General features: G+C 38.9%; 1 protein-coding gene across 5 annotated transcripts in view; it reads right to left on the minus strand.

Moving 5' to 3' along the window:
- Positions 1 to 27,220, minus strand: part of PPP1R12A (protein phosphatase 1 regulatory subunit 12A) — a 151,516-nt gene that overhangs the window by 89,030 nt on the left and 35,266 nt on the right. For all 5 annotated transcript variants that reach the window (XM_002711361.5, XM_008256843.4, XM_002711360.5 and 2 more), the window contains exon 2: positions 4,782 to 4,912. In XM_002711361.5, coding sequence (XP_002711407.1) covers positions 4,782 to 4,912 — 131 coding nt within the window. The remainder of the gene's footprint in view (positions 1 to 4,781; positions 4,913 to 27,220) is intronic.

Genomic DNA, 27,220 nt, shown 5'->3' on the forward strand with positions numbered 1-27,220 from the left:
GGCCAGGCTGGAGCAAGGAGTCAGACATTTCATCTGGGTCTCCTGTTGGCTCAAATGTTCGGTCCCCAGCCACTCACAGAGCTTTGATGAAAGCTCCTGGCTTTGGCCTGGTCCAACCCTGGCTGTTGTGGTTCATTCTGAGGAATGAACCAGTGGATATAAGATCTCTATCTCTGTCTCTGTCTGTCTCTCTGTAACCTTTTAAATTAATTAATTTTTAAAAAGATTTATTTATTTGAAAGAGTTACAGAGAGAGGAAGAGACAAAGAGGTCTTCTATCTGCTGGTTCACTCCCCAGATGACTGCAACAGCTGGAGCTGCGGTGATCTGAAGCCAGGAGCCAGGAGCTTCTTCCGGGTCTCTCAAGCAAGTTCAGGGGCCCAAGGACTTGGGCCATCTTCTACTGCTATCCCAGGCCATAGCAGAGAGCTGGATTGAAAGAGGAACAGCCGGGACTAGAAACGGCGCCCATATGGGATGCCAGCACTTGAGGCCAGGGCATTAACCCGCTGCGCCACAGCACCAGCCTCTAGATTAATTAATTAATTATAAAGATTGAGCATCTGGAAGCAAATAACCCAGTAAATTATAGAGTTAAATTGTCTTTTAAAACTACACCTTCATTACTTTAAAAAAAGAACCTCAGATGGCAGATAGAGAAAAAATGAAAGCTCATTGTTGTTCTAATTGTTTTAAAAAGATTTATTTATTTGAAAGGAAGAGTTATAGGGGGAGGGGTGGGGAGAGATAGATATCTTCTATTTAATGGTTCACTCCCCAGATGGTTGCAATGGCTAGGGCTAGGCCAGATGGAAGCCAGGAACAACTTCTGTGTCTTTCACTTGGGTGGCAGAGACCCAAGTACTTGTTTTCCCAATTGCATTCGCAGAGAGCTACCACTGGAAATGGAGCAGCCAGGACACAAACTGACATGCACATGGGATACAAGTTTTTCAGGCAGCTGCTTAACCTGCTGCAACACAATGCTGGCCCCCACTGTTCTTCTAATTTGAATCGGATTCAAAGAAACTATTGACATAAAAACAGTAACAGGGCCAGCACTATGGCATAGCGGGTAAAGCTGCTGCCTGCAGTGGCAGCATCACATTCGGGCACCAGTTCAAATAACGCCTGCTCCACTTTCAATCCAGCTCTCTGCTGTGGCCTGTGAAAGCAGTGGAGGATGGCCCAAGTCCTTGGGCCCATGCACCCCCATGGGAGACCTGGAGGAAGCTCTTGGCTCCTGGCTTCAGCTCGGCACAGCTCTGGCCATTGCCACCAACTGGGGAGTGAACCACTGGATGGAAGACCTCTCTCTCTGTGCCTCTCCTCTCTCCGTGTAACTCTAACTTTCAAATAAATAAATAAATCTTAAACGTACTATTGGTTGAACTCTGTAATTAACACACAATTATACTTAGGTGTTTAAATTTTAACTGAAAAGTGATCCCTGTTAAATATAAGAGTGGGAATAAGAGAGGGAGGAGATGTACAACTTGGGACATGCTCAATCGGATCTGCCCCAAATGGTGGAGTTAGAAATGTGCCAGGGGATTCCAATACAATCCCATCAAGGTGGCATGTACCAATACCATCTCACTAGTCCAAGTGATCAATTTCAGTTCATAATTGATCACACTGATAGGTCTAAGAGTCAAAGGGATCACACAAACAAGACTAGTGTCTGCTAATACTAACTGATAGAATCAAAAAGGGAGAGAACCATCCAACATGGGAAGTGGGATACACAGCAGACCCATAGAATGGCAGATGTCCTAAACAGCACTCTGGCCTCAGAATCAGCCCTTAAGGCATTCGGATCTGGCTGAAGAGCCCATGAGAGCATTTTAGGCATGGAAAGCCAAGACACTCTGGCAAAAATAAAAAGAAGACCTAAATGAAAGATCTCTACGAGTGAGATCCCAGTGGAGAGAACAGCGTCATCAAAGAAGGAGGTACCTTTCTCTGAAGGGAGGAGAGAACTTCCACTTTGACTAAGACCCTGTCGGAATAAGATCAAAGTCAGCGAACTCAAAAGGCTTCCACAGCCTTGGCAACTCATGACAAGAGCCTAGGGTGATTACTGACGCCATAAACAAGAGTGTCAAATTGTTAAGTCAACAACAGGAGTCACTGTGTACTTACTTCTCATGTGGGATCTGTCCTTAATGTGCTGTCTGATGTGAAGTAATGCTATAACTAGTACTTAAACAGTATTTTACACTTTGTGTTTCTGTGTGGGTGAAAAACCGATGAAATCTTTACTTAATATATACTAAATCGATCTTCTGTATATAAAGATAATTGAAACTGAATCTTGATGTGAATGGAATGGGAAAGGGAGCGGGAGATGGGAGGGGTGCGAGTGGGAGGGAAGTTATGGGGGTGGGGGGAGCCATTGTAATCCCTAAACTGTACTTTGGAAATTTATATTTACTAAATAAAAGTTAAAAGAAAATAAATAAGCCGGCGCCAAGGCTCAATAGGCTAATCTTCCACCTAGCGGTGCCAGCACACCAGGTTCTAGTCCCGGTCGGGGCGCCGGATTCTGTCCTGGTTGCCCCCCTTCCAGGCCAGCTCTCTGCTATGGCCAGGGAGTGCAGTGGAGGATGGCCCAAGTACTTGGGCCCTGCACCCCATGGGAGACCAGGACAAGTACCTGGCTCCTGCCATCGGATCAGCGCGGTGCGCTGGCCATGGCAGCCATTGGAGGGTGAACCAACGGCAAAGGAAGACCTTTCTCTCTGTCTCTCTCTCTCTCACTGTCCACTCTGCCTGTCAAAAAATAAATAAATAAATAAATAAGTTACATCACAGCCATAAATTCAAACTGCCTATAGAAAAGTAGTTATCTAGTCAGCCTTAAGCACAAACATCATTTGTGTTTGTACAAGTACTGTGAATAATATATTCTATATCATATCCTCCAGAAAAATGAGTTTAAATAATAGTCAACCTACTGATAATATCAACAATGTAACAAACTGCCTACCCTTCCTCAACTAATTTACTGGTATTTAAAAAGCTAAACATGTCAGATATTTGCTTTTCCCACCTAGGATATGGACAAATTCAGGGTAAGAGAAATCCCTAAGGTATGCGGCATCAGAAAGATTTGGGGGAAAAGTTTTCCTACCTGATGTACACAGAATATGGAGAAGGTATTTTCCTCTTCTTTTTTTTTTTTTTTTTTTGACAGGCAGAGTGGACAGTGAGAGAGACAGAGAGAAAAGTCTTCCTTTGCCGTTGGTTCACCCTCCAATGGCCAGCACATTGCGGCCGGCGCACCGCACTGATCTGAAGCCAGGAGCCAGGTGCTTCCTCCTGGTCTCCCATGTGGGTGCAGGGCCCAAGCACTTGGGCCATCCTCCACTGCCTTCCCGGGCCATAGCAGAGAGCTGGCCTGGAAGAGAGGCAACTGGGACAGAATCCAGCGCCCTGACGAGAACTAGAACCTGGTGTGCTGGCACCGCAGGCGGAGGATTAGCCTATTGAGCCATGGCGCCGGCCTGGAGAAGGTATTTTCTAATCCCCTCCCAGTTTTTATTTTGCTTCTAGGCACAGATAGGTAAAAGTAATTCTGGAGTTGCAGCAATCATCCTGTGACCATGAGAGTACAGGTTAAGAATAAAGTCCACATTTGAGACATTCAGAAAAAGAAAAAACTTAAAGACCCAACCCTTTGCTGGCATCACTTAGCAATTTAATAAACCTGAATGCTCGTCCTTTAAACTTCACATTATCATGTATGAAGGAATTTCATAAAGTTCACAGAAAAATGGAGTTGAAAGCTAAGTTTATTGTGCTGCTAAAACGTTTAAAACCCATGCACAGTATTTTCATAATATGAATTTCTTTAAGAATTTTAATATGCAGATTTCAAATATTTTTGCACCACAATCACCTTTCAATTCTATTTTCTATTTGAAGTACCTTCATATAATAAGCGTCCGTATCCTTTATATCACTTTAAACTGGATATTCTTTTACCTGCAGCTAAAAGCATCTCCAGTGACACAATGCGTTCCCAATCCAATCAAGTTCTTGCAAGAAAATTACTCAGAACAATTATTGCCTTTTCAAACACAGAAACATGAATCAATTATCTGAAAAATGAAGTTGTTTTTATTTTCTCAGAGAAAATAAAAAGATAATCATCAAAAGTTAATGCATACTGAGTATTTCCTATTTGCCAGATACTATGCTTGACAGATTATCTCAGTTAAGCCTCACAACAAATCTAGAAAATACCACTCTCATTTTATAGAGCAGAAAATAAAAGCTCAGAAAAGGTAAACAATTTGCTAAGATCAGGTCCTCTGATAGTGTCATAATTTACATTACTAAATTCCACATAAGCATCTAATATTTATGTATAGCCGCAGATAAATGCAATCATCTAGTTGTGCATGCCTCTGTGTATGTGTGTGCGTGCGTGTGTTTGTGTGTGTGTGAGACAGAGAGAGAGAGAGAAGAGGGTTAGGTCCTCTGTTGACTGTGGAAAGTACAGGAAGGGGACAAAGCACTTTTATTTGAAAAAAAAAAAGGATATAGGGATAGAGAATGTGTACAGATAAAGTACCAAAGGCAAAAGAAGCAGGGGCGACAGGAAGAAGCTCTGTCACTGACAGAGTTGTACCTGGATTCCCAAGAACCACTTGTTCTCTTTCCTGGGAAGAATAATTTTCAAAATGATAGAAATAGTCATTCATTTATTTTAAACAATAATTTCTATGAAAATGTCAGGTCTCAACATTAGCAGAAACAAAGAACTGGCTTACTCTGCAATATCGAGATATCCACAGGAAGCAGCTGCATGTAGTGGTATCCAGCCTTCATTATCAGGTTGATTAATATTTGCTCCATTTTCTACCAAAAATTTCACCATATCAACATTGTCATCAATGCAAGCCTAGAAACAAAATAGAAAGCATGACTAGAAAAAATCTGAATCAACACTCCAAATAATTTATCAATAGAGTAAAATTCCTACTTTGTAGCTTTTATACTACAAAACTCTCTACAAACTTATCTGCTGTTATCTTGACTGTGTGGCCATCAACAAGCAAATACTAACAGTTCTTGCATAGAGATACACACAACAGTACTATTTGTGACTACACTCCTTAAGGCAACCCAACTGGGAAAATATTAAAATGAAAACAATTGAAACAGTACAATTAAATACCAATAATAATAAAAAAATTACTTGCAAAATAACACTAAGATGTCATTTCCCTTTTTCATTTTGTTGACATGTATACTTGAGGGCACAAAAACATTAGTGGTAAAACCGCATGGGTGTTAGCACAAATCAAGGCAGTGACAAAAATAAGCAAACCAAAAAAAGGAAAGCAAAAAGCAACCGTCTATTAAGTCACTGTATTGACAGCTATGCACTGACCTTTTTTTTTTTTTAAAGAAGCCATTTCTCTTTACATCCTTGATAAAGAAGCAAAAATGATAAATTTCATTAAATCTTGATCTTTGACTACATTTCTTTTAAAATACTGGGGACCAGCATCATGGTGTAGCAGGTTAAACAGCTGCTTGTATTAAGTGCTGGTAGAGTCTCAGATGCTCCACCTGCAGTCCAGTTTCCTGCTAATGTGCCTGGGAAAGTACTTGGGACTCTGCCACCTACACGGGTGACCTGGTTCCAGGGTCCTGGCTTTGGCCAGGGGTTGTGGCCCCTGGGGAGCAAACCAGTGGGTTAAAGATGCCCCCCTGTCTCTGTAACTCTGCCTTTCAAATAAATAAATCTTTCAAAAAATTATTTTACATGAAAGGCACCAAGAGAGAGACACAGATCTCCCATTCACTAGTTTATTCCCTAAATGCCCACAGCTGAGTCAGACTGAAGCCTGAAATCAATCTGGGTCTTCTACTTGTGTGACAAGTATCCAACAATTTGAGCCCTTACCTGCTGCCTTCCAGGTAAGCCTTAACAGGAAGCTGGAATCAGAGCCTGTACTCTGAGCCAAGGTTGAGTTGGGATGTGGGCATCCCAAGCAGCATCTTAATTGCTACCTACACCAAACACCCAATCCTAGCATGTCTAATTAATATTCTTGTAGAACAAGATGGGAAGTGTACATTAATGCATTCTACCAAGTTTGATGGTTGTTTTTAAGAAAAGTATTTGTGCAATTGAGTTGCAAGCTGAACTAGCCACTTTCTCCATGGAAATAAAATAAAATAAATAAAAAAAAAAGATTCCCAGGCTTATTAGAAGGGAGATATACTGGAAGCAGAGTAGCTAGGACTCAAACTGGCACTTTGATATGGGATGCATATGTCCAAAGACACAGCTTAATAGGCTGTGCCACAACACTAGCCCCTTGTTTCTATTTATTTTTATATCTCTATGAGCATGAAGGCTTTGGGGAAAAATAACTTTTATCTTACTTAAGACTAGAGATAAAACACCGAGAATAGGGCCTCATATGCAGAAAGTTATCTACAAATATGTATTATTTAATCTTCATTCAGTCAATGATCTCGCTGTTCACCATATTACATGTTTTTTAGTTTTGGTGCCTTTACTCATTTTTACTCATGAAATATCTAACTCCAAAGACAGAGCATACAGAAATTCTTCTCATCCTTTAAGGCCTAGCACAAATGTCACATTATGCAGGAAGTTGTCCTGCCAGCTAGAACTAATTTCTCCAATGCTAATCTTTGGAACCCTCATGACAGTCAATATTTTCCTCATTATAAATATTACATATAAATTTATAATTATTTTTATTTATTCATAAAATTGTAACCTTTCAAAATTAAAATACAATTATGTAAAAAGAATCATTTACTTAAAATTTATTTTATGATAATACAACATAAGCACTTTATACATGTCCTATGAGATAGGTTTTATTCATAGATATCTGTTTACTTGAGGAAGGCTTTCTGGAATCATTATAATGTAGTCTCTAATGAGATACAATCCCCATATATACCAGGAACACTGCTAAGATGATAAAGTCTTCGTCACGTACAAAGGTAACTGACATGGGGGGGTTGGAATTGTGAGATCAAATCCACTCAAGAAGCCTTGACTTTGGTGAAAGATTTTTAAAAATTTTTTATTTAATTATTTGAGAGGGGGGGAGAGAGAGAGAAAGCGAGCGCGCTCCCATCCATTGTGGGTTTTTTTTCCTCTCCTAATTTTTTTTTAAAGATTTATTTATTTATTTGAAAGTCAGAGTTACACAGAGAGAGGAGAGGCAGAGAAATGGAGAGAAGTTTTCCATCCAGTGGTTCACTCCCCAACTGGCCTCAACGGCCAGATCTGTGCCGATCCGAAGCCAGGAGCCAGGAGCTTCTTCCGGGTCTCTCACGTGTGTGTGCAGAGGCCCAAGGACTTGAGCCATCTTCTGCTTTCCCAGGCCATAACAGAGAGCTAGATTGGAAGAGGAGCAGTCTTTTGGGATACCAGTGTTTCAGGCCAGGGCGTTAACCTGTTGCGCCACAGCGCTGGCCCCTTTCCCCTCCTAATTTATGTGAAGTTATTACTATATGCCCCGATTGGGGGGCAAGTGGATATTTCCTAATTTGGGTAAAATGGACTAAATAGGTTCACCAGTCCAGATTTCTTATCTGTAACAAACATGAACAACACAGAACTAGAAGCTTATGTAATGATGACCACCCTTTCTGCATTCTTTAAAAGCAGTTCTAACACAATTAATTAGCAGGCACATTAGTTTACACTCTTCTCTCCACTGGAAAATTAATGTGCTAACCATTTCAGTTTACTTTAAAAATAAAATTTAATAAGAATCTGAAAAGACATTATAAGCGGCTACAGAAAGTAGAGTCATATATCATGTAACAACAAAGACATGCTCTGAGAAATGCATACTTAGGTAATTTTGTTGTGAGAACATTGTAGTGTGTACTTACACAAACTTAGGTGGTATAGGTCAATCACTTGATGTAGCCTCTTGATATAATCAAGAGATGAGGTAAACATGAAAGATATAAGAGGCTGCTGACAGCAAAACACAGCATACTACATATAATTCACACATATATATATATATGGAAGTAGGAGTGTACTCAAAAATAATAAATAGTATGGTAAATACATAAACCAGCAAATAGACATTTATGATCATTAGCAAGTATTAGGTACTATACATAACTATCTGTGCTATTCTTTTATATAGCTGGCAGTACAGTAGGTTTGTTTACACCAGCATCACCACAAATATATGAGCACTGTATTGTACTACAACTTTATAAGGGCTATGTCACTAGGAGATGGGAGTTTTTCAATTCCATTTTTTACCTTGTGAGACCATCATCATATACACAGTCTGTCCTTAACAGAAATTTTATTATGTGGTGCAAGACTATAATAAAGACTATGTTATTAAAAATTATGGTTGGCAGGCATTTAGCCTAGCAGTTAAAATACTTGCAGCCCACATTAGAGTGTCTGGACTAAACACTCAGCTCCAGTTCCTGACTCTATCTTCCTGTTAATGTAGACCCTGGGACTCTGCCACCTACATGAGAGAACTGGATTGAGTTTTGTGCTCCCAGCTTTGGCCAGGCTGAGTTCCAGCCATTGTATGCATTTAAGGAGTGAACCAGCAGATGGAAGTTCTCTCTTCTTGTTTCTCAGATAAATAAAAATTCTAAAAATCTAAAATGTTTCAGATTTAAAATGGTTCTAACAGGGGCCAGCACTGTGGCAGCTGCCTAGGATGCTGGCATCCCATATGTGCTGGATGCAAGCCCTGGCTGTTCCACTTCCAGTCCAGCTCCCTGCTAATGCACCTGTGAATGCAGCAAAAGATGGCCCAAGTGCTTGGATCCCTGCCACCTAGATGGGAGACCAAGACAGAGATCTAGGCTCCTAGGTTTGGCCTGAATCAGTCCTGGTGGTTGTGGCCTTTTGGGGAGTGATCTCTCTCTGTTTCTCTCTCTCTCTTTCAAATAAATTAATCTTTTTTTTAAAAAATTTTATTTATTTAATTGAGAGGCAGAGTTACACACAGCGAGAAAGAGAGACAGAGAGAAAGGTCTTCCACCCGCTGGTTCACTCCTCAAACGGCTGCAACGGCTGGAGCTGCGCTGATCCGAAGCCAAGAACCAGGAGCTTCTTCCAGGTCTCCCGTGTGGGTGCAGGAGCCCAAAGGATTGGGCCATCTTCTACTGCTTTCCCAGGCCATAGCAGAGAGCTGGATCAGAGGTGGAGCAGCCGGGACTAGAACTGGCATCCACCTGGGATGCCAGCATTGCAGGCGGAGAATTAACCTACTGTGCCACCGCGCTAGCCCCAATAAATTAATCTTTAAATTAGAAAAATGGTTCAAATAGATTATACCGCACATAGACAGCATTATCTTCATCTACTCATCCCAGTAAAAGAGGCCTAAAACTTGCCATTTAACACCTAACCAGTACTGAACCACCAAAGTTATGTCCCATTCTGTTTATATTTGGGAAAAGAAAGTATTTTACAGGAGTGGAAGCCCATTATAAAAAAATATAGCATATTAATGACAGAAACATAGAGCATAACTGATAGAGAAAACACTACAATAGTGTTAAGTGCCATTTCAATCTTCAAGAAAGTTTGGAGCTGGCTGTTCAGATATAATAAATTAGTATTTTATGCGAGCAATGTATGAATGAGATAATGCTGTATCCCCATTTTACAAATGAAGTTTTTGCTTAAATGACACTTTTTGAAAAAGTTTTTCCTGACCAACATATTAAAATTACAAACCCCTTGGCCGGCACCGCGGCTCACTAGGTTAATCCTCTGCCTGCGGCGCCAGCACACTGGGTTCTAGTCCCAGTCGGGGTGCTGGATTCTGTCCCGGTTGCCCCTCTTCCAGTCCAGCTCTCTGCTGCTGTGGCCCGGGAGTGCAGTGGAGGATGGCCCAAGTGCTTGGGCCCTGCACCCACATGGGAGACCAGGAGGAAGCACCTGGCTCCTGGCTTCAGATCAGCATGGTGCGCCAGCCACAGCATGTCGGCCGCAGCAGCCATTAGAAGGTAAAGGAAGACCTTTCTCTCTGTCTCTCTCTCTCTCTCTCTCTCTGTCCACTCTGCCTGTCAAAAAAAAAAAAAAAAAAAAAAAAAAAAAAAAAAAAAAACAACCAAACCGCTGCCCCACAATTCTCTATCCTATCTGCTTTATTTTTCCCCAAACCATTTTTCACCACAACATACTACACGTACTTTATGTTTTTATTTGCTCACCATCTGTTTGCCCCATTCCAGGTATAAGGATTTAGAGAATTTGCTGAATCTCAGTAACTTGCAGGTTTTTTTGCAAACAGTAGAGGCTCAATAAATGAATGAATGAAAAAGCTAAGACTCAAAGAGATTAAATAGCTTGAATGAGTCACACAGGCAGAAATAGAGCTGAGTTCCTAATATAGATGTCTCAGATTCCCAAAATTAAGCTTTTTCCACACTTAACACACCGCTTTCCTAGTTCATCAACATACTTTTCACCTATTTGAATTCTTTGCAATAGGATATAACATGTTCTAGGGACTTAGTAAGTGTTTTACAAATGAAAACAATTTTCCTTTACCTATCACAAAAGCATAAATGTTTTTAAGAAGCAGTTCCCTAAGAAATGTTTATGTCTCAAAAAGCACTGAGAGGAAATCACAGCTTTCGGCTAGTTCTAGTTCTGCCACAAATTTGTGACTACAGACAAGTAATTTAATCTTTTTGGGGCTAATCAGGGGGATTATATCACTAAAATTCCTTATCACTTTCAACATGATTCTTCCTTCTGCTACAAGTTTACATAACTTGATGGCAGGTTCCCAACACGCTCAAACATATCTCTCTCTCTCTCTCTCTCTTTTTAAATATTTATTTATTTGAGAAGCAGAGTTACAGGGAGAGGAAGACAGAGAGGTCTTCCATCTGCTGGTTCCCTCCCCAAATGGCTACAGCAGTTGGAGCTGAGCCTATCCAAAGCCAAGAGCCAGGAGCTCCCTGTGGGTCACCCAGGGGTGCAGGGGCCCAAGCACTTGGACCATCTCCACTGCTCTCCCAAGTCATAGCAGAGAGCAGGATCAGAAGTGGAGCAGCAGGGACACGAACTGGTGCCCATATGGGATGCTGGCGCCGCAGGTGGAGGCTCAGCCCACTACGCCACAGCGCCGGCCTTCTGAACATATATATATATGAGATGATTTAGTTCATATTCATATGCACTTTAGTTTTACTGTTTGGGGAAAAAAAGATTTGTGTTTTTCTTTTTTAAAAAAATTTATTGGAAAGGCAGAGTTATGGAGAGACAGAAAAAGAGATCTTCCATCAGCTGACTCACTCCCCAGATGGCCATAACGGCCAGGGCTGTGACAGGCCCAAGGCAGAAGCCAAGAGCTTCTGGGTGTCCCATGTGGGTGCAGGGGCTCAAACACTTGGGCCATCTTCCACTGCTTTCCTAGGTACATCAGTAGGGAGCTGGATCAGAAGTGGAACAGCCAAGTCCCAAACTGGCACCCATATGGGATGATGGAGTTGCAGGTGGCAGCTTTCCCTGCTATATCACAATGTTGGCCCTAGCTTTGTGTTTTTCACAGTGGTTAAAGCAACAAGTAGAAGAGATCTGATAAACATAGCTATCTAATAAAGACAAAAAGAAATATCAAAATTCTGTTACATCAGAAATTAGTTTGTTACTTGAGATAAGCTACTGACTCATAGTGACTTAAACAATATTAGACCTATTTAAAAGCATAATCATCCATTTTATTATCCTTTACTCTCAAACTGTTAATTCCAAAATGTTCTAAAACAGTATCCTGATGTTTATTATCAATATGAAACATAAAACAGGTTGGATTAATTTTGGATATGCTTAATTTACAGGTATCTGTATATTTTTCTAATCAGGCAATCCTGGAGCTTTAAAAAAATGTGGGATGAAAATATCAATTTGGGAATTACCTATATTGAGGTAATAATTACAACAATGGGTTCCAAAACCACTCAGGGAAAGAGAATGTGAAAAAATAAAAAAGAGATAAGAATAAATTATGATCAGTATATGTGGTATTTTATTCAGTTAGTAAAAAGCTAGAAATAGTTCAAAACACCATGTAGAGTAGAAAATAAATACACAGACATAAAAAAAGCAACTGGATAAGTACAATTATACGGATGTGCACTGGTTATTATGGAGTTTAGAAAAGGAGAACTAAGGAGGAATGGTGATAGTTACAGCATATTTCTTGAAGGGGGCTATTCACATGACTTTAACATAGGAGCAAGTGAAAAATAGTTCCTGCTGTGTAAAGATGCAAAGCCAAATATAGTGAGATTAAAGAAAAACAGTAACCAGCTTAGTTTTATTTACAATCTTAGGCAGTCCTTTGACACTGAACATAAGATTTTGGGGACAAATGGTTAACTTCTAAGTTTCTCCATTTGAAAAAGGTATTTAACCTAGCTGATTAAAAATATTCATATATAGTAACAGCTATTCTTCAATAAATAAATACTAATTTTGACTTTAAATGTTTATATTTTTAAGTCAATAAAAAACACCAGCAAAAATATTTAAGTAGTTAATGCTAAATCTGCTTGTTTTTTCTTAAGTTTTGTTTCTAAATGCTGGAAATGATTTAATACAAATTAAACATGAAAAGCACTGTCACAAAATATACATTAAATATGAACCTAAAATTTATGGAGAAAATTTTTCAAACTGTTCTTCTAAGCATCTTCATAAAGCATACAAAAGAAACTGGCAAGGCATGTCCATAAAAATATTGTTGCTAAGAGAATCAAAAGCTAACACATGCAGCCCATTAAAAGACACATGACTTGCTGACTTAAAATATTTGACTAAATTTGGTCAGTTTATTGAGCCATATGAAAAAGAAACAGAACAGCTCAAATATACTTCCAAATCTTATCTGACGTGGTTTATGTTGAGATTTTCTTGAATCCTTGGTTATAAGAAAATATCTTTGCCATGTAATTCTAGGTATAGACAAGCTTTGAAAATCTGACATATAAACTAATTCAACAAACTAGCTCAAGTATATAAGCTTTCTGCTGTTATTGTTCTGCACACCTTTATAAAAAAAAGTTGAGAAGCCTGACACAAAAAGTAGAATAAGGGGGCCACACAATGCTCTAGTCCATGACTTAACGATAGATTTTTGGGTGAATCATATGTAGCTTGAAAAATCACTGGTTCATTTCTAAAATAAATAAAAACAATGTGTCTAGCAACTATCAAACTGAGTAAAATCATAATCACAAAATTGGTAGCATATGGAATAAATTCTAAAACTATTATAATCCTTTTCATAAAAATGTTTTTTGTTAAAAGTACAGACTCCAAAGCTAGAATTGTCTGGGATAAGTTCAGTTCTGTCACTTAGTGGCTGGATGTCCTTGGATGTCTTCATCTTGTGTGCCACTATGTCTTCTGGAAAATGAAAATAATAGTACCCACTACCTTAAAAACTTACTATGAGAAGTATATAAAGTAATACATACATCACAGAGTAGTACTATCAAATAGTTACATGCTATATGTATATAATTACACAGTCCATGTGCTGAATATTCCCATTTTTTGTTTTTTTAATATTTTTATGCATATATTTTCATCCCTTAATGAACTACCAGTTAAATGGTACAAAATGATCAAATATTCCTTTTAAGTCTCACCCATCAATGATTTCTAAGATGATTAAGTTTTAAAAGACACATAAAGAAAAAAACCTTAGGGATCACAAATCTCCTTTAAACAAACTTTTCTATAAAGTTGGTCATACAAATGATATATGGAACAGAAACAAAGCAAAAGAAAAGACTTGGTTGTAAATAAATATTCAGAATAACAGCAATAGGGGAAAATGGAATTAAAATCAGTTGTTAAAAATTCTTATAATTTATGCCTAGTCATTAGTAACACGGCTAGCTATTGATACGTAAGTGACAAATTAATTTGAATGAATAAGCTCTCTTAAGTCAATTTCCACTTGGTAGAAATAACTCTCAACAACTCAAGAAGGAAAAGTTCAAATGGCAGGAGTAGAAATTTGTGGAAATATCTGAGAAAATAGTCCATGCCCCAAATATTTAGTGTGACAAAGATGTCAGTATGCTTAAAGAGGAACTAAACTGCATAATGTCCACACAACGTTTTTGCTCTATCTTAATGATGATGAACATTTCAAAGGAGGAATTATGGGTATGGTTTATATAAGACAGACAATGAAGAACTTCAAGCAGCACTTCTACACTATATGAAAAACAAAACAAAAAACCACACTGGCATTACACTAAAAGACTAGCAAACAAGTGTGTAATTTTAGGAGGCTATCTACTACATTTTAGCTGTGAAAACAAGGAAGAATTCAGCACTACATTTAAAATTGTTTCCCCACCTTTCTATTCTATTATCAAGCAGGTGGAAACATCTAGATGTAAAAATAAAAAACATGTCCTTGTTAAGTCATACTTTCAAATGATAAAATGTTTAGAACAGTAAGTACCAAATACAGATTAAATCCCATGTTTAAATCATGGAAAACTTTTTACTTGGACAAAGGGAAGTTCAGGCTTATGTTGCCTACAGAGATTACAGAAAACAACAAACCTAAGATACAGTATTTATTTGTTGACTGAATGAACTTGATATGGCAAATATAGGCTATTAAAAAAAAAAAAACTTGAGACTTAAAAAAGAGTAACAAAAATTTGCAAGAAAAAGTAATTATGTACTGCTTAAACGTTCATTCAATAAACATACATTAAGTATTTGAATGAGAACAGCAAACATTTGAAAGTCTAAACACTCAGAAACTAAAGCATGCTTCTGAAGCTGGCACAATGGAGCAGCAGGTTAAGTGGCCACTTCCAACACCCCACATCTGGGACAGCCAGTTTGAGTTCTGTCTCCTTTGCTGCTTGTTTCGGTGCCTGTGAAAACAGTAGATGACGATAGAAATACTTGCATCCCTGCCACCCTCATGAGAAACCTGGATGGAGTTCTGGGTTCCTGGTTTCAGCTTGGTGCAGTCCTGGCTTTTGCAGCATTTGGAAAGTGCAGTAGTGGATAGAAAAACAAATATATATATTCATTCACTCTTTCTCTCACTCTGCTTTTGAAATAAATCTTTAAAAATTGTCCCTTATCTGGTCTTGTTAAACAGCTCTGTTATTGTCTTTATCGATTAAAAATGTATGAGGTACTACGTCAAAGTTTTAAGAAGCCAACACTTTCATTTGGGAACTTAGTAAGAGAACAGCTTTTCTTCTAGAGTTTAGAATCCTTAGAGATATAAAACAAATTGAATCTCAGGATCATTCTTTCATAATTTTTGCTGAATGCCCACTATGTACAATGCATCGAGCTATCCATTCTGGTACAAAGATTTGCACTAGGGGCCGGCATTGTGGTATATCAGGTAAAGCCACCTGCTGGGGTTCCAGCATCCCATAATGGCACCAGTTTGAGTACCAGCTGCTCCACTTCTGATCCAGCTCCCTGCTAATGCGCCTGGGAAAGCAGCAGAAGATGGCCCAAGTACTTAGGCCTCTATACCTACATGGTAGATCCAGAAGAAGCTCCTGACTCCTGGCTTCAGATCGGCCCAGCTCTGGCTGTTGCAGCCATTTGGGGAGTGAACTAGCAGATGAAGATCTCATTTTCTCTCTCTGTTAACACTGCCTTTCAAATAAGTAAATAAATCTTAAAAAAAAAATCAGCATTAGAGAGCATATTTTTGTTTACTTTATATACAGTGCCTAGCATACAGCAAATGCATAATAAAAGCATATGGGGCCGGCACCATGGCTAACTTGGTTAATCCTCTGCCTGAGGCGCCGGCATCCCACATGGGCACCGGGTTCTATTACCGGTTGCTCCTCTTCCAGTCCAGCTCTCTGCTGTGGCCCAGGAAGGCCGTGGAGGATGGCCCAAGTGCTTGGGCCCTGCACCTGCATGGAAGACCAGGAAGAGGCACCTGGCTCCTGGCTTCGGATTGGCGCAGTGCCAGCCGTGGCGGCCATTTGGGGAGTGAATCAACGGAAGGAAGACCGTTCTTTCTATAACTCTACCTGTCAAAAAAAAAGCATATGGAGTAAATCAAAATCAAATATTAACTTCTTCTTAATGAATAGGCATTTGTAACCCCTTGTGTACACACAAAACTCCTAAGTACTTTGGTGATATATGCTATCTTTATTATTGTTTCATGTGTTTCCAGCCTTCTAATGGATATACTAAAAAGAGTTTGAGTTTCAGCAGAATAAAAGCCTTTAGTTACTATTTGATTCAATTAAATGAGAGCAGAAGTCACAAAAAGTATGCATGATAGTTATTAACATTTGATCTGACCAAGGAAAAATCTAAAAAATAAAAAAGTATATGGAACATGCATATTATGAAAAAATGTGTAGGTTTCAAAAATCTAGTCAGCACAATTTTTATAGCCTTTCAAAATGAAATATAAAATTCACATAGTTGTTAACTATCTGTTTCCTGATGAATTTCTTCAGTGTTAAGCAAAACACGTGGCCAATAAAAAGCGAGTATTTTGCCTAGCAGTTAAGATGAGTTTAGGTGCTGACATCTCATATCTGATTGCCTGGATACAATATCAGCCTCTGGCTCTTGATTCCAGCTTCCTGCCAATACAGAGTATCTGGGAGATGGCAGGTTATGACTCAAATAACTGGGTACCTGCCATCCTTGTGTGACACCTGGATTTAGTTCCTGGCTCCCAACTCCAGCTCTGGCCATTGTAGGCAGCTGGGAGCTCTCTAGTCTGTCTTTGTCTGTCTGTTTTCCTCTGTCTCTCAAAATAAAAGCACAGACTCTTCACTATTTCAACAGATATTTATTGAATACCCACTATAACCACAAACTATACTGGCTGCTAGGAATACAACAGTGAAAGTTATAGAACCTATTTCTGTACTCACACAGCTTAGCATTCAACAAGTACGACATGCAACTAAACACACAATAAAAAAAAGAGCTATAATAAATGCTACAGACTTACCAAAGAACTAAATCTAGACTTGGGAGAAAGAGAGGGAAATCAAAGTATCTGAGGGTATAGCCCAGGAATTTCCATTTTCAAGAAGTTCCCCATCTAATCTGCAAAAACCATTGCTATCCACAGTAAACAAACTAGAGGAGTAAATGCCAATGGACAAGCAAGCATATACACAAGAAAAGTCTATTTCAGAACCCAGAAGACCACGATATTTAAGAGGAACCAACAAAAGGGCCAGAGAAGTAGCAACTTAAAGAGATAGGCAGGAGGGGTTGGTGCTGTGGTATAGTAGGCTAAAGTCTCTGCCTGCAGCACTGGCATTCCAGCGGCTCCTTTTCCTATCTAGCTCTCTACTGTTGTCCTTGGGAAAGCAGTAGAAGATGGCCCAAACGCTTGGGCCCCTGCACCCACGAGGGAGACCCAGAAGAAACTCCTGGCTCCTGGCTTCGGATCAGCTCAGCTCTGGCTGTTGCAGTCATTTGGGGAGTGAACCAGCAGATGGAAGACCCTTCCTATCTCTCCTTTTCTCCCTTTAACTCTACCTCTCAAATAACTAATTTTTTTAAAAAATGAAACAAAAATAATTTGTTTATATATTTACATATTTGTCCATATATCACAGAATATCTCTGAAAAGGTATATAATAAATAGTATGCAATTATGACAGGACATGTCCAACATAACTGTAGGCCCAATAAACTAGAAAAGAAAGCCTGAATAAATGAATGTCACAGCCTATATGGGTAACAGGTAGAAGAGGAAACTAACAGGAGTCTCTTGCTGTTTCTTCTTTCCCTACCACCCTCCTGATATAAAGCCACGACCAGGCTCTGACTTTCTTTATGCTACTGGATTCTTCTCTATAAGTGGGCCACAAAGACCACCAACACATGAAGAACCAGGGGACACTAAAAAATTACATCCATTCACATCCCTTTATCTTTATCTACTTTAATACTCTACTATTTTAAATTCTGGTACAATTCTATACTGAATCTAAGTTTTTTTTTCTAGTCCTTGAACATGAATCACCCTTTGTAGTTTGGCCCAACTCAGCAATTATTAATACAAATTACAGAAAGAAAAACTAAAACAAAAATAAATTAAAAAAATTTTAAAAGTATGTGTTTCACTCTGGCCTCAGAATCAGCCCTTAAGGCATTCGGATCCGGCTGAAAAGCCCATGAGAGTATTTCAGGCATGAAAAGCCAAGACACTCTGGGAAAAAAAAAAAAAAAAAAAGAAAAGAAAAGAAAGAAAAAAAAAGAAATGATCTAAATGAAAGATCTCTGCAAGTGAGATCCCAGTGGAAAGAACAGGTCATCAAAGAAGGAGGCACCTTTCTCTGAAGGGAGGAGAGAACTTCCACTTTGACTATGACTTTGTCTAAATGTGATCAGAGTCGGTGAACTCAAAAGGCCTCCATAGCCTTGCCAACTCATGCCAAGAGCCTAGGGTGATTTCTGATGCCATAAACAAGAGTGTCAATTTGTTAAGTCAACAACAGGAGTCACTGTGCACTTACTTCTCATGTAGGATCTCTGTCCTTAATATGCTGTACATCGTGATTTAATGCTATAACTAGTACTGAAACAGTATTTTTCACTTTGTGTTTTTGTGTGATGCAAACTGTTGAAAGCTTTACCTAATATAGGCTAAATTGATCTTCTGTATATAAACATAATTGAAAATGAATCTTGATGTGAATGAAATGGGAGAGGGAGCGGGAGATGGGAGGGTTGTAGGTAAGAAGGAAGTTATGGGGGGGGGCATTGTAATCCATAAGCTGTACTTTGGAAATTTATATTCATTAAATAAAAGTTAAAAAAAAAGTATATGTTTCAGTCCATTTGGGCTTCTATGAAAAAAATGTAACAAACTAGGGGACTTATATACAACAAATACATGTATTTCACAATTCTGGAGTTTGAGAAATCTAAGATTTCCTGCTATTGTGCACCTGGGAGGGAGCCAGTGACAGGTCAAGTATTTTGTCATTGCCACCCATGTGGGAGATCCAGATTGGGTTCTGGGCTCCTGACTTCAGCTTGGCTCATTTTAGGCTGTTGCGGGGATTTGGGGAGTGAACCACCAACAGGTTGAAGATCTCTTTCTCTGGGTCTCTCAGAGATATAAATAAATAAAGTCAAAAAGTCTTTTTATCGTTAATCTATTCTAGACAGTCAGTGGTTAACATGGCTGAGTCAATACACATATGAGCTTTTCATCTTTTAGGAGGGTTTTCCAACTATCAAACATTTTGACAGACATAGGTTTTTCTGCCACAAAGACAGAGGCCACAAAACTTTGAGACAAAGAGTTCTTAGATAGGAAAAAACTACTTTGGAAAATTTCCATTCCTAGGTGCCATCTCAAAAAAGCAGAGAGGCAGGCATTCAGAATAGCGGTTAAGGATGCCCACAGAGTGCCTGGGTTATAGCTCCAGCTCCACTACCATTTTGAGCTGCCTGCTAAAGCACACCTTGGGAGATAGTGGGTGATGGTTCAATTAGTTGAGTTCCTGCCATGCAGCTGTTAGTCCTGGCTTCAGCCATGGCCAGTTGCAGCCCTTTCAATGGAGGAACAGTAATTCTCAATCATTCTCTCTCTCATTCTGCCTCTCAAATAAGTTTTTTAAAAAAGCAGGTTTGAGGGAAGAAGTGATTGAGTTCAGTAGCCAAGAAAAAGTTACCTGATTATAAAATTTCAATTTTTTTTATCAAAGTTTTAACTCAGGTAGTTATGATTTAATTTCTTTTTTTTTAAAGATTTATTTATTTATTTGAAAGTCAGAGTTACACAGAGAGAGAGAGGCAGAGAGAGAGAGAGGTCTTCCATTGATGGTTCACTCCCCATATGGCTACAACCACTGGAGCTGCGCTGATCCGAAGCTAGGAGCCAGGAGCTTCTTCCAAGTCTCCCATACGGGTGCAGGGGGCCCAAGCATTTGGACCATCTTGTACTGCTTTCCCAGGCCATAGCAGAGAGCTGGATCGGAAGAGGAGCAGCTGGGACTAGAATCAGCACACATATGGGATGCCGGCACTTCAGGCCAGGGCATTAACCTGCTGTGCCACAGGATTTAATTTCTTTAGAGGAAAACAAAGGGTACTCCTGAGTAATGACTAGGGTACTTTAAGACCCTACAGATTCATACTAAATGCCGTTTTCTTTTACATCTTAGTCTTCTTTTCTTTTTAAAAAGATTTATTTATATATTTGAAAAAGTTACAGAGAGGGAGAGGAAGAGACAGAGATCTTCCAGCCCCTGGTTTACTTCTCAAATGGTCATAATGACTGGGGCTAGACCAGTCTAAAGTCAGGAGCTTCTTCAGGGTTTCTCTTGTGGGTGGCAGGGGTCCAAGTTCTTGGGAAATCTTCCATTGCTTTTCCCAGGCTATCAGCAGTGAGCTGGATCTGAAGCAGAGTAGCCAAGACATGAACCAGCAACCATATGGGATGTTGTCATTGAAGGCTGCGGTTTTACTCGCTATGCCACAATACCAGTCTCCCTAGTCTTTTAATTTTTTTTTTAAAGATTTATTTATTTATTTGAAAGGCAGAGTTACAGAGAAGAAGAGGCAGAGAGACAAAGAGAGGTCTTCCATCCACTGGGTCATTCCTCAGATGATTACAATGGCTGGAGTTGTGCAAATACAAAGCCAGGAATTAGCTAGAAGCTTCTTCTGAGTCTCCTACGCCCAAGTATTTGGGCCATCTTCCATTGCTGTCCCAGGCCATAGCAGAAAGCTGGATTGGAGGTGGAGCAGCCAGGACTTGAACCAGTGCCCATCTGGGATGCTGGCACTACAAGTGGTGGCTTTACCCTGTATGCCACAGCGCTGGCCCCCCTAGTCTTTATTTCTAAAATCTTCCCTAGCCTATGTTAATGTGACTAGGATCAAAAAATTTTCTCTTTATTTTTCTGCAACATTACGAATATACATATCCTGATACACATAAAACACTCCATTGTAATTATCCACTACTTACATGTACTATTTCTGAATTGTTTTTTCTCCCATTTCTGCCTCCCCAGCACTTTGAGCTCTCAAATGCAAGGACTCTACCCTAGTTGTTTTCCTACTTAGAATATCCAGAATATGTGAGGATACTTTTAAAAGTTCATGAATACTGGAATTAAATGTGTTTATTTTGATGGAAGAAAATGGAAATTCATGCCTATGAGGGATCTTCAAAAAGTATATGAAAATCCTGACTAGGGAAAAACTACGCATGAATTTCAATTTTTTTTTCCGCTAAAATACTTACCTTTTATTTCCATTTTCCATGAACTTTTGAAGCGCCCTGCAATATTAGTAATCAAAGGTGAAGATGAAAATGTAGGTTATGGTTGGCCTTATAAAATCATGCTACGGAGCCTGAATTGACTCTCTACAACAAAATTTTTCAGATATGAATAATATAAGGGAATCCTTTAAAAATTAAAAAGAAAATCCCGTAGACTTCCCTAAGATTGACTGAAATTATTATGCTACTTAAACGGCTACTATCATAAACCTAGGCCTTTATGCTTTAGTGCATGTACAAATCAAAATACATTATTTTTTTTGCAATTTTTTTTCTTTAGTTTGTAAAGGGTTCAGTGATGCCTTTTCACTGGAAATTGGCCTCTAGTCATTTATGATGTTTTCATTAAATTCACCTTGGTCTTTTCTCATTTATGTTTGACAGTCAATCTGTTCTATCTGGCACCAATTTCAATAAAAATGCAAACATATGCAACCAAAATTAATAAGTAGTATTCATTGTAAGGCAGTCTTTGATCTTTCCTTCTGTCTAGCTAATCATGTTCATGTATTTCAGATTATCTTCAAAATGAAAACCCAAGTAGTAAAACGTTGAACAGTAAGAGAAAATGAGATTGCAAGTTTATATGATGAGGTGGAGTATGAAGCCACCACTTTCAAATGTTTTACCTCAAAGATCTTAGAACTCTGAAGAACAGGGTACTCCATTTGTCATCCTTTTCACATTTTCTTAACTGAATCTCATTTTTCTGTCCTTACTGTGAGTTCCCGATTCTTGGCCAGTTCCAATTCTTCTTAGTTCATTACTCACTGGCTTAAATGCCTGTTTCAACTACACATTGATTACCTCAGAATTCCTTATAATGCTTGCCAATCTCCAGGACTAAATAACACCATCTATCTGCTTTCTGTACGTATACACAGATATTGTAAGGCAATGCTAAGAAAATTAAGAAACAACATTGATTTGGTCCACTACAAATTGAATACAACCTCACTCTAATATTCTACCACTAGTTTTTTCTTTACATATCATTTGTCTGAATTCCTATCAAATTCTACTTATCACTCCAAATGTCCAGTCTCCTTATAATTTTAAGTCCCACTGCCCCACAATTCCACTTATGATAAATACCTAATAGCTATGCACGTTACACTATCAAGAAATGGAAAAAGGTCAATGGCATGCTCTATGGATCTCATTCCATCCATACTACAATTTCTTACACCTTCATATCCCCCTTCTTCCTTTGCTTTGGTTTAGAGGAAGACCATTAATACACTAAACTCCTAGTGACTTCGTAGACAGATTCCTTCTACTTTTCCATCTTCATGTTCCATTGTTTTACCCTATGATTATGAAAAACTGAACTCCTTGCCAGTCCAATTCTTCATCTTTCTTCTAATGTTTGTCCCTACTGCTTTCCTACACATCTGCTAATACCTACACAAAATGTCTTTCTATATCCTCAAAGCTACCTAAATAAAAACACAAAAATGTATCTTTATTCTGCTTTCCATATATCTTTTCCCTCACATTTTTAAAAATGTTAATTTTTTTATTTGAAAGGCAGAATTACAGAGAGGTAGATGCAGAGAGAGAGAGAGAGAGAGAGAGAAGTCTTATCTGCTGGTTCACTCCCTAATGGCCTCAACGGCCAAAGCTGGGCTGATTTGACGCCAGGGAGCCAGGAGCCAGGAGCCAGGAGCCTCTTCCAGGTCTCCCACACGGGTGCGAGCACTTAGGCCGTCCCAAGACAGAGAACAGAGCTGGATCAGAAGAGCAGCCCAGACTCAAACTGGTGCCCATTTGGGATGCTGGCACTGCAGGTGGTGATTTACCCGCTATGCCACAGTGCCGGCCCATTCCTTCACATTTTTATGAAAATGTTCAAACATGTAACAAAGTTGAAAGAATTTTACAGTGAACACCTATATATCTACATCCAGATTCCACTATGAACATGTTACTACGTGTTTTAGCATCCATCTAATCTGACATTTCTTTACACATTCATTAAAACAGCTATTTTGGAGTACAATCGTTTTGTGAACATACTTTTTTACTCTTCATTTATTTACTTTATTAATTTGAGAGGTAGGGAAGGAGGGATGGAGGAATAGAGGGAGGAATGAAGAGAGAATGCTCCCGCATATGCTAGTTCACTCCCCAAAAATCAACAACAACTAGGGCAGGGTCAGACTTAAGCTGAGAACCAGGAACTCAAACCAGGCTTCTTACGTGGGTGGCAAGGACCCACTTACTTGAATCATCAACTGCTGCCTCCCAGGGTGCATGTTATCTATGAGTTGGAACAGGAGGCAGAGCCAGGATTTAACCAAAGCACTCTGATATGGGATATGAGTTTTTGAAGTGATGTCTTAATCACTAGGCCAAACACCTGCCCCAAAATATGTTTTCTTTTTTGTTTTGGGTAAGCATATGAAATGGGATTTCTAGGTAGGTGTGTGCTTTTATAAGAAATCCCCAATCATCTTCCCAAAGTAACTGTACTAGCTTAGATTCCCACCAACAATGAGAGTTCTAGCTGCTCCTCATCTTTGATGTGAGGAGCTTTTCTTCTTTTGTCACTGTGGCTTTCTGAGTAGGCTATAACCTCCTCTGCTTATAACACAAATGGTATTGTATAGCATCCTTCATTTTGTACTGCATATAATACTTGTGTATTTGCATTCTTCTATTAAATGATATAGTTCTTGAAACTATGAACTCTGTTTTTTGCCATATTTTTTTCCACCTACAATATTTAAAGCAGACAACTTTGTACAGACTGGAATGATAAAGATCAGTTTAACTGAGTTGTTTAATAAAACTTCTTTGCCTTTCCTGTACTAGAAAAGCCAGGGAAAATAGGTCCAAAGGCAGATCTGTGGAAGCAACACTACAGATAATCAAGGAATAGCAATTCTGGCAGCTGTTTAAATATAAAACATCATTAACAGCATTTATCATGCTATCTGTCCTATAATGGTGCTGTAAGTGAACAAAATACATACAAAAACATGCAGAAATATGGGGGCCGGCACTGTGGTGTAGCAAGTAAAGCCATCACATGTAGTGCTGACATCCCATATGGACACTGGTTCGAGTCCTGCCTGCTCCACTATGGCCTGGGAAAACAGTAAAAGATGGCCCAAATGCTTGGGTCACTGCACCCACGTGGGAGACCTGGAAGAAGCTCCTGGCTCCTGGCTTTGGAATGATCCAGCTCCAGCTTTTGTGGCCATTTGGGGAATGAATGAATGGATGGAAGACACCCCTCCCTCCCTCCCTCCCTCTCTCTCTTTCTCGTTCTGTCTCTCTGTAACTGTGCTTTTCAAATAAATAAATAAATAAATCTTAAAAAAATACAGAAATAGAGTAGAAACTCCATGTAAATTCCAGGAATTTTTTGTCTGCTATGTTCATCAATGGATCATGGTGCCTACCACATAAAAGACATATAAATATCTGTTGAATATGCATCTTTCCATAATTGTGCATTTTTCATGAATGGCAGGAGTGGGCATTTGGTCTAGCAGTTAGGCTCCTACATTCCATACTGGAGTGCCTGGGTTAGACTCCTATTCCAGCTTCTTGCTAATACATACCTGGGAGGCAGTGGGTGACAACTCAAGTCCCTGCCTCCACCATATGTGCCTGGACCAAGTTCCTGGCTTCCAGCTTCAACCTGGACTAGCACCAGTTGTTTTCGGCATTTGGAAAGTGAACCAGAAAGCAGAAGTTCTGCCTCTCAAATTTTAAAAATTAGAAAAAAAAATTGTGTTAATGGCAGTGAACTGACATAACGAACAACAAAGCATCTTATAGCCATAGTTTTAAAGTCTTATACCTAATAATCATGAACCTATTCTTCTACACACAGATTTAAGTTTAAGTGCAGCATTTTCTAATATTTTCCAAGGTATCTTCCTGCAACATGAAAGAGTAATTCTACATAACTCAAGGAGCTCACTTTAGGACACATATACTCTGAATTATAAGGCTGCCTTGGGAAGGCAGCAGATGATCCAAAAATTGGGGCGCCTAACCACCCAGGTGGTAGACTTGGATGGAGTTTCTGACTCCAGACTTCAGCCTAGCCCAGCCCCAGCCACTGTGACCACTTGGGGAGTAAACCAGCAAAAGGAAGATCTCTGTCTCTCTCCATGTCACTATGCCTTTCAAATATATATACACACACACACACACACACACACACACACATATATATATAAATATGTATACACACACACATATATATGTATTTTAAATCTTAGTTTAATTATTTCTCTTGGTATTTTTGCACCAAATAAATCAGAGAGAACAATTTCCAAATGTTCAATTTTATTCCAAGTCTTACTAAGATGAAGTCTTCAGGTGGGTCATTATGAAGACACTCTCTAATACTATTAAACACTTCCTGAACAACTGGCAATCAGTATGCTAGGCACTGTGCAAGGTGGTAAGGATAAAGAGGCAGAATCAAAGAATTTACATGTTAGTGGAACAGACAGCCAACTAAAGAAACTGCAATCTTAGATGCAATTTAAGGCTATAGATCAGGGAAGAATAAGGTTTGTGGCATATGTGTCTGCAGGAGGAATCTGATCACATGAGCCAGAAAAACAGGTGGCATATATGAAGGAAAACTTTAGTAATAATCATGTTAGGAGCCAATGTTCAGGAAGACTTCTATGATTATTGAAGGATCTCTGGGCTGCTGAAGTGACAGCTGAGGGGCATATGACTTGATTTTAGTTCTTGGCAATTATAAATAAAGAAACTATAACAATTTACATATAGGGTTTTGTATGAGCATATGCTTTCATTTCCCATGAGGAGGTAAAAAAATAAGCTTGCCTTAAGTTGTTCCTTACTTTTTGAGTGATGTCATTACAAAAAAAAAAAAAATACATAGGATGACTGCATACCTTCCTGAAAGGTAAATATTACCATGCAGCTAATAACAGTTATTTACTATCTGAATCTGGGAAGGAAGGCAGGGAGAGAGGAAGGGAGGGAAGGAGGAAAATAACAAGGAAAGGAAGCAAAACCAAAGCAAAGTTGGACTATAATCCAAAGAGAATCTAATGAACTTTTAAATTTAATAACTTGACAATTGTTTACTGAGAATTCATTTGAGCGAGTCACTACAATCAATAGCTTGGACTTTACTGGAGAAATAAACAAATAAATACATAATTATACCCTAAGAGAAGAGGCATGACAGAACAGGGTGCTAACAGGGAAAGACAGGTTTGGGGAGGTAAGAGGCAGGGAAAGATTCTTTAAAGGAGTTACAAAATGTAAAAGAATGAATGGTAGGAGTTAGTTAAGTGAAGATGAGGGTAAGGGGCGGAGAGAGTTCCAGGCAAAGGGAAAACACACAAGAACTGGATGTATGAAAGAGCTTCGCATATTTCAATGTCTGTAGAAAGCATAGTCAGAATACAAATGAACAACAGAAACAGACTATAAAAGTCAGCAGAGCCTGATCGGCCTGGTTAAGAATTTGGGATTTTATTTCCTAAAAATTTTGTTTAACTTGGACAAAACAAACTATACATCTCACAAATCTTTTGAGATATAGAAATTCAAGGCAGATTTCATTATCAAGCCTGTAAGTGAGTGCTTTCTAGCAAGGGACACTATTCTCTTGGAGTTTCAATTGTGACCAATAATATCAGTACCAATGCTCAATATGAAAATTTGACATTTCCTCTTAAGCCTTTTTATTAGTATGTCTTTTTTATCTTTTTCTATATATTCAGTATTGTATCTAACACCAAATTTATGAAATTTGAAATTTTTGATCCTAAGTTGAAATAAGTTATATTAAACAATCCAACAACTATCCATTTACCTCATACATAAGTTATTAAAGTTTTCAGACACAAAAAAAATGATTTTAAGTCATCTGAAACAT

The sequence above is a fragment of the Oryctolagus cuniculus genome, chromosome 11 (genome assembly GCF_964237555.1).
Source record: "Oryctolagus cuniculus chromosome 11, mOryCun1.1, whole genome shotgun sequence".
Taxonomy (NCBI): Eukaryota; Metazoa; Chordata; class Mammalia; order Lagomorpha; family Leporidae; genus Oryctolagus; species Oryctolagus cuniculus.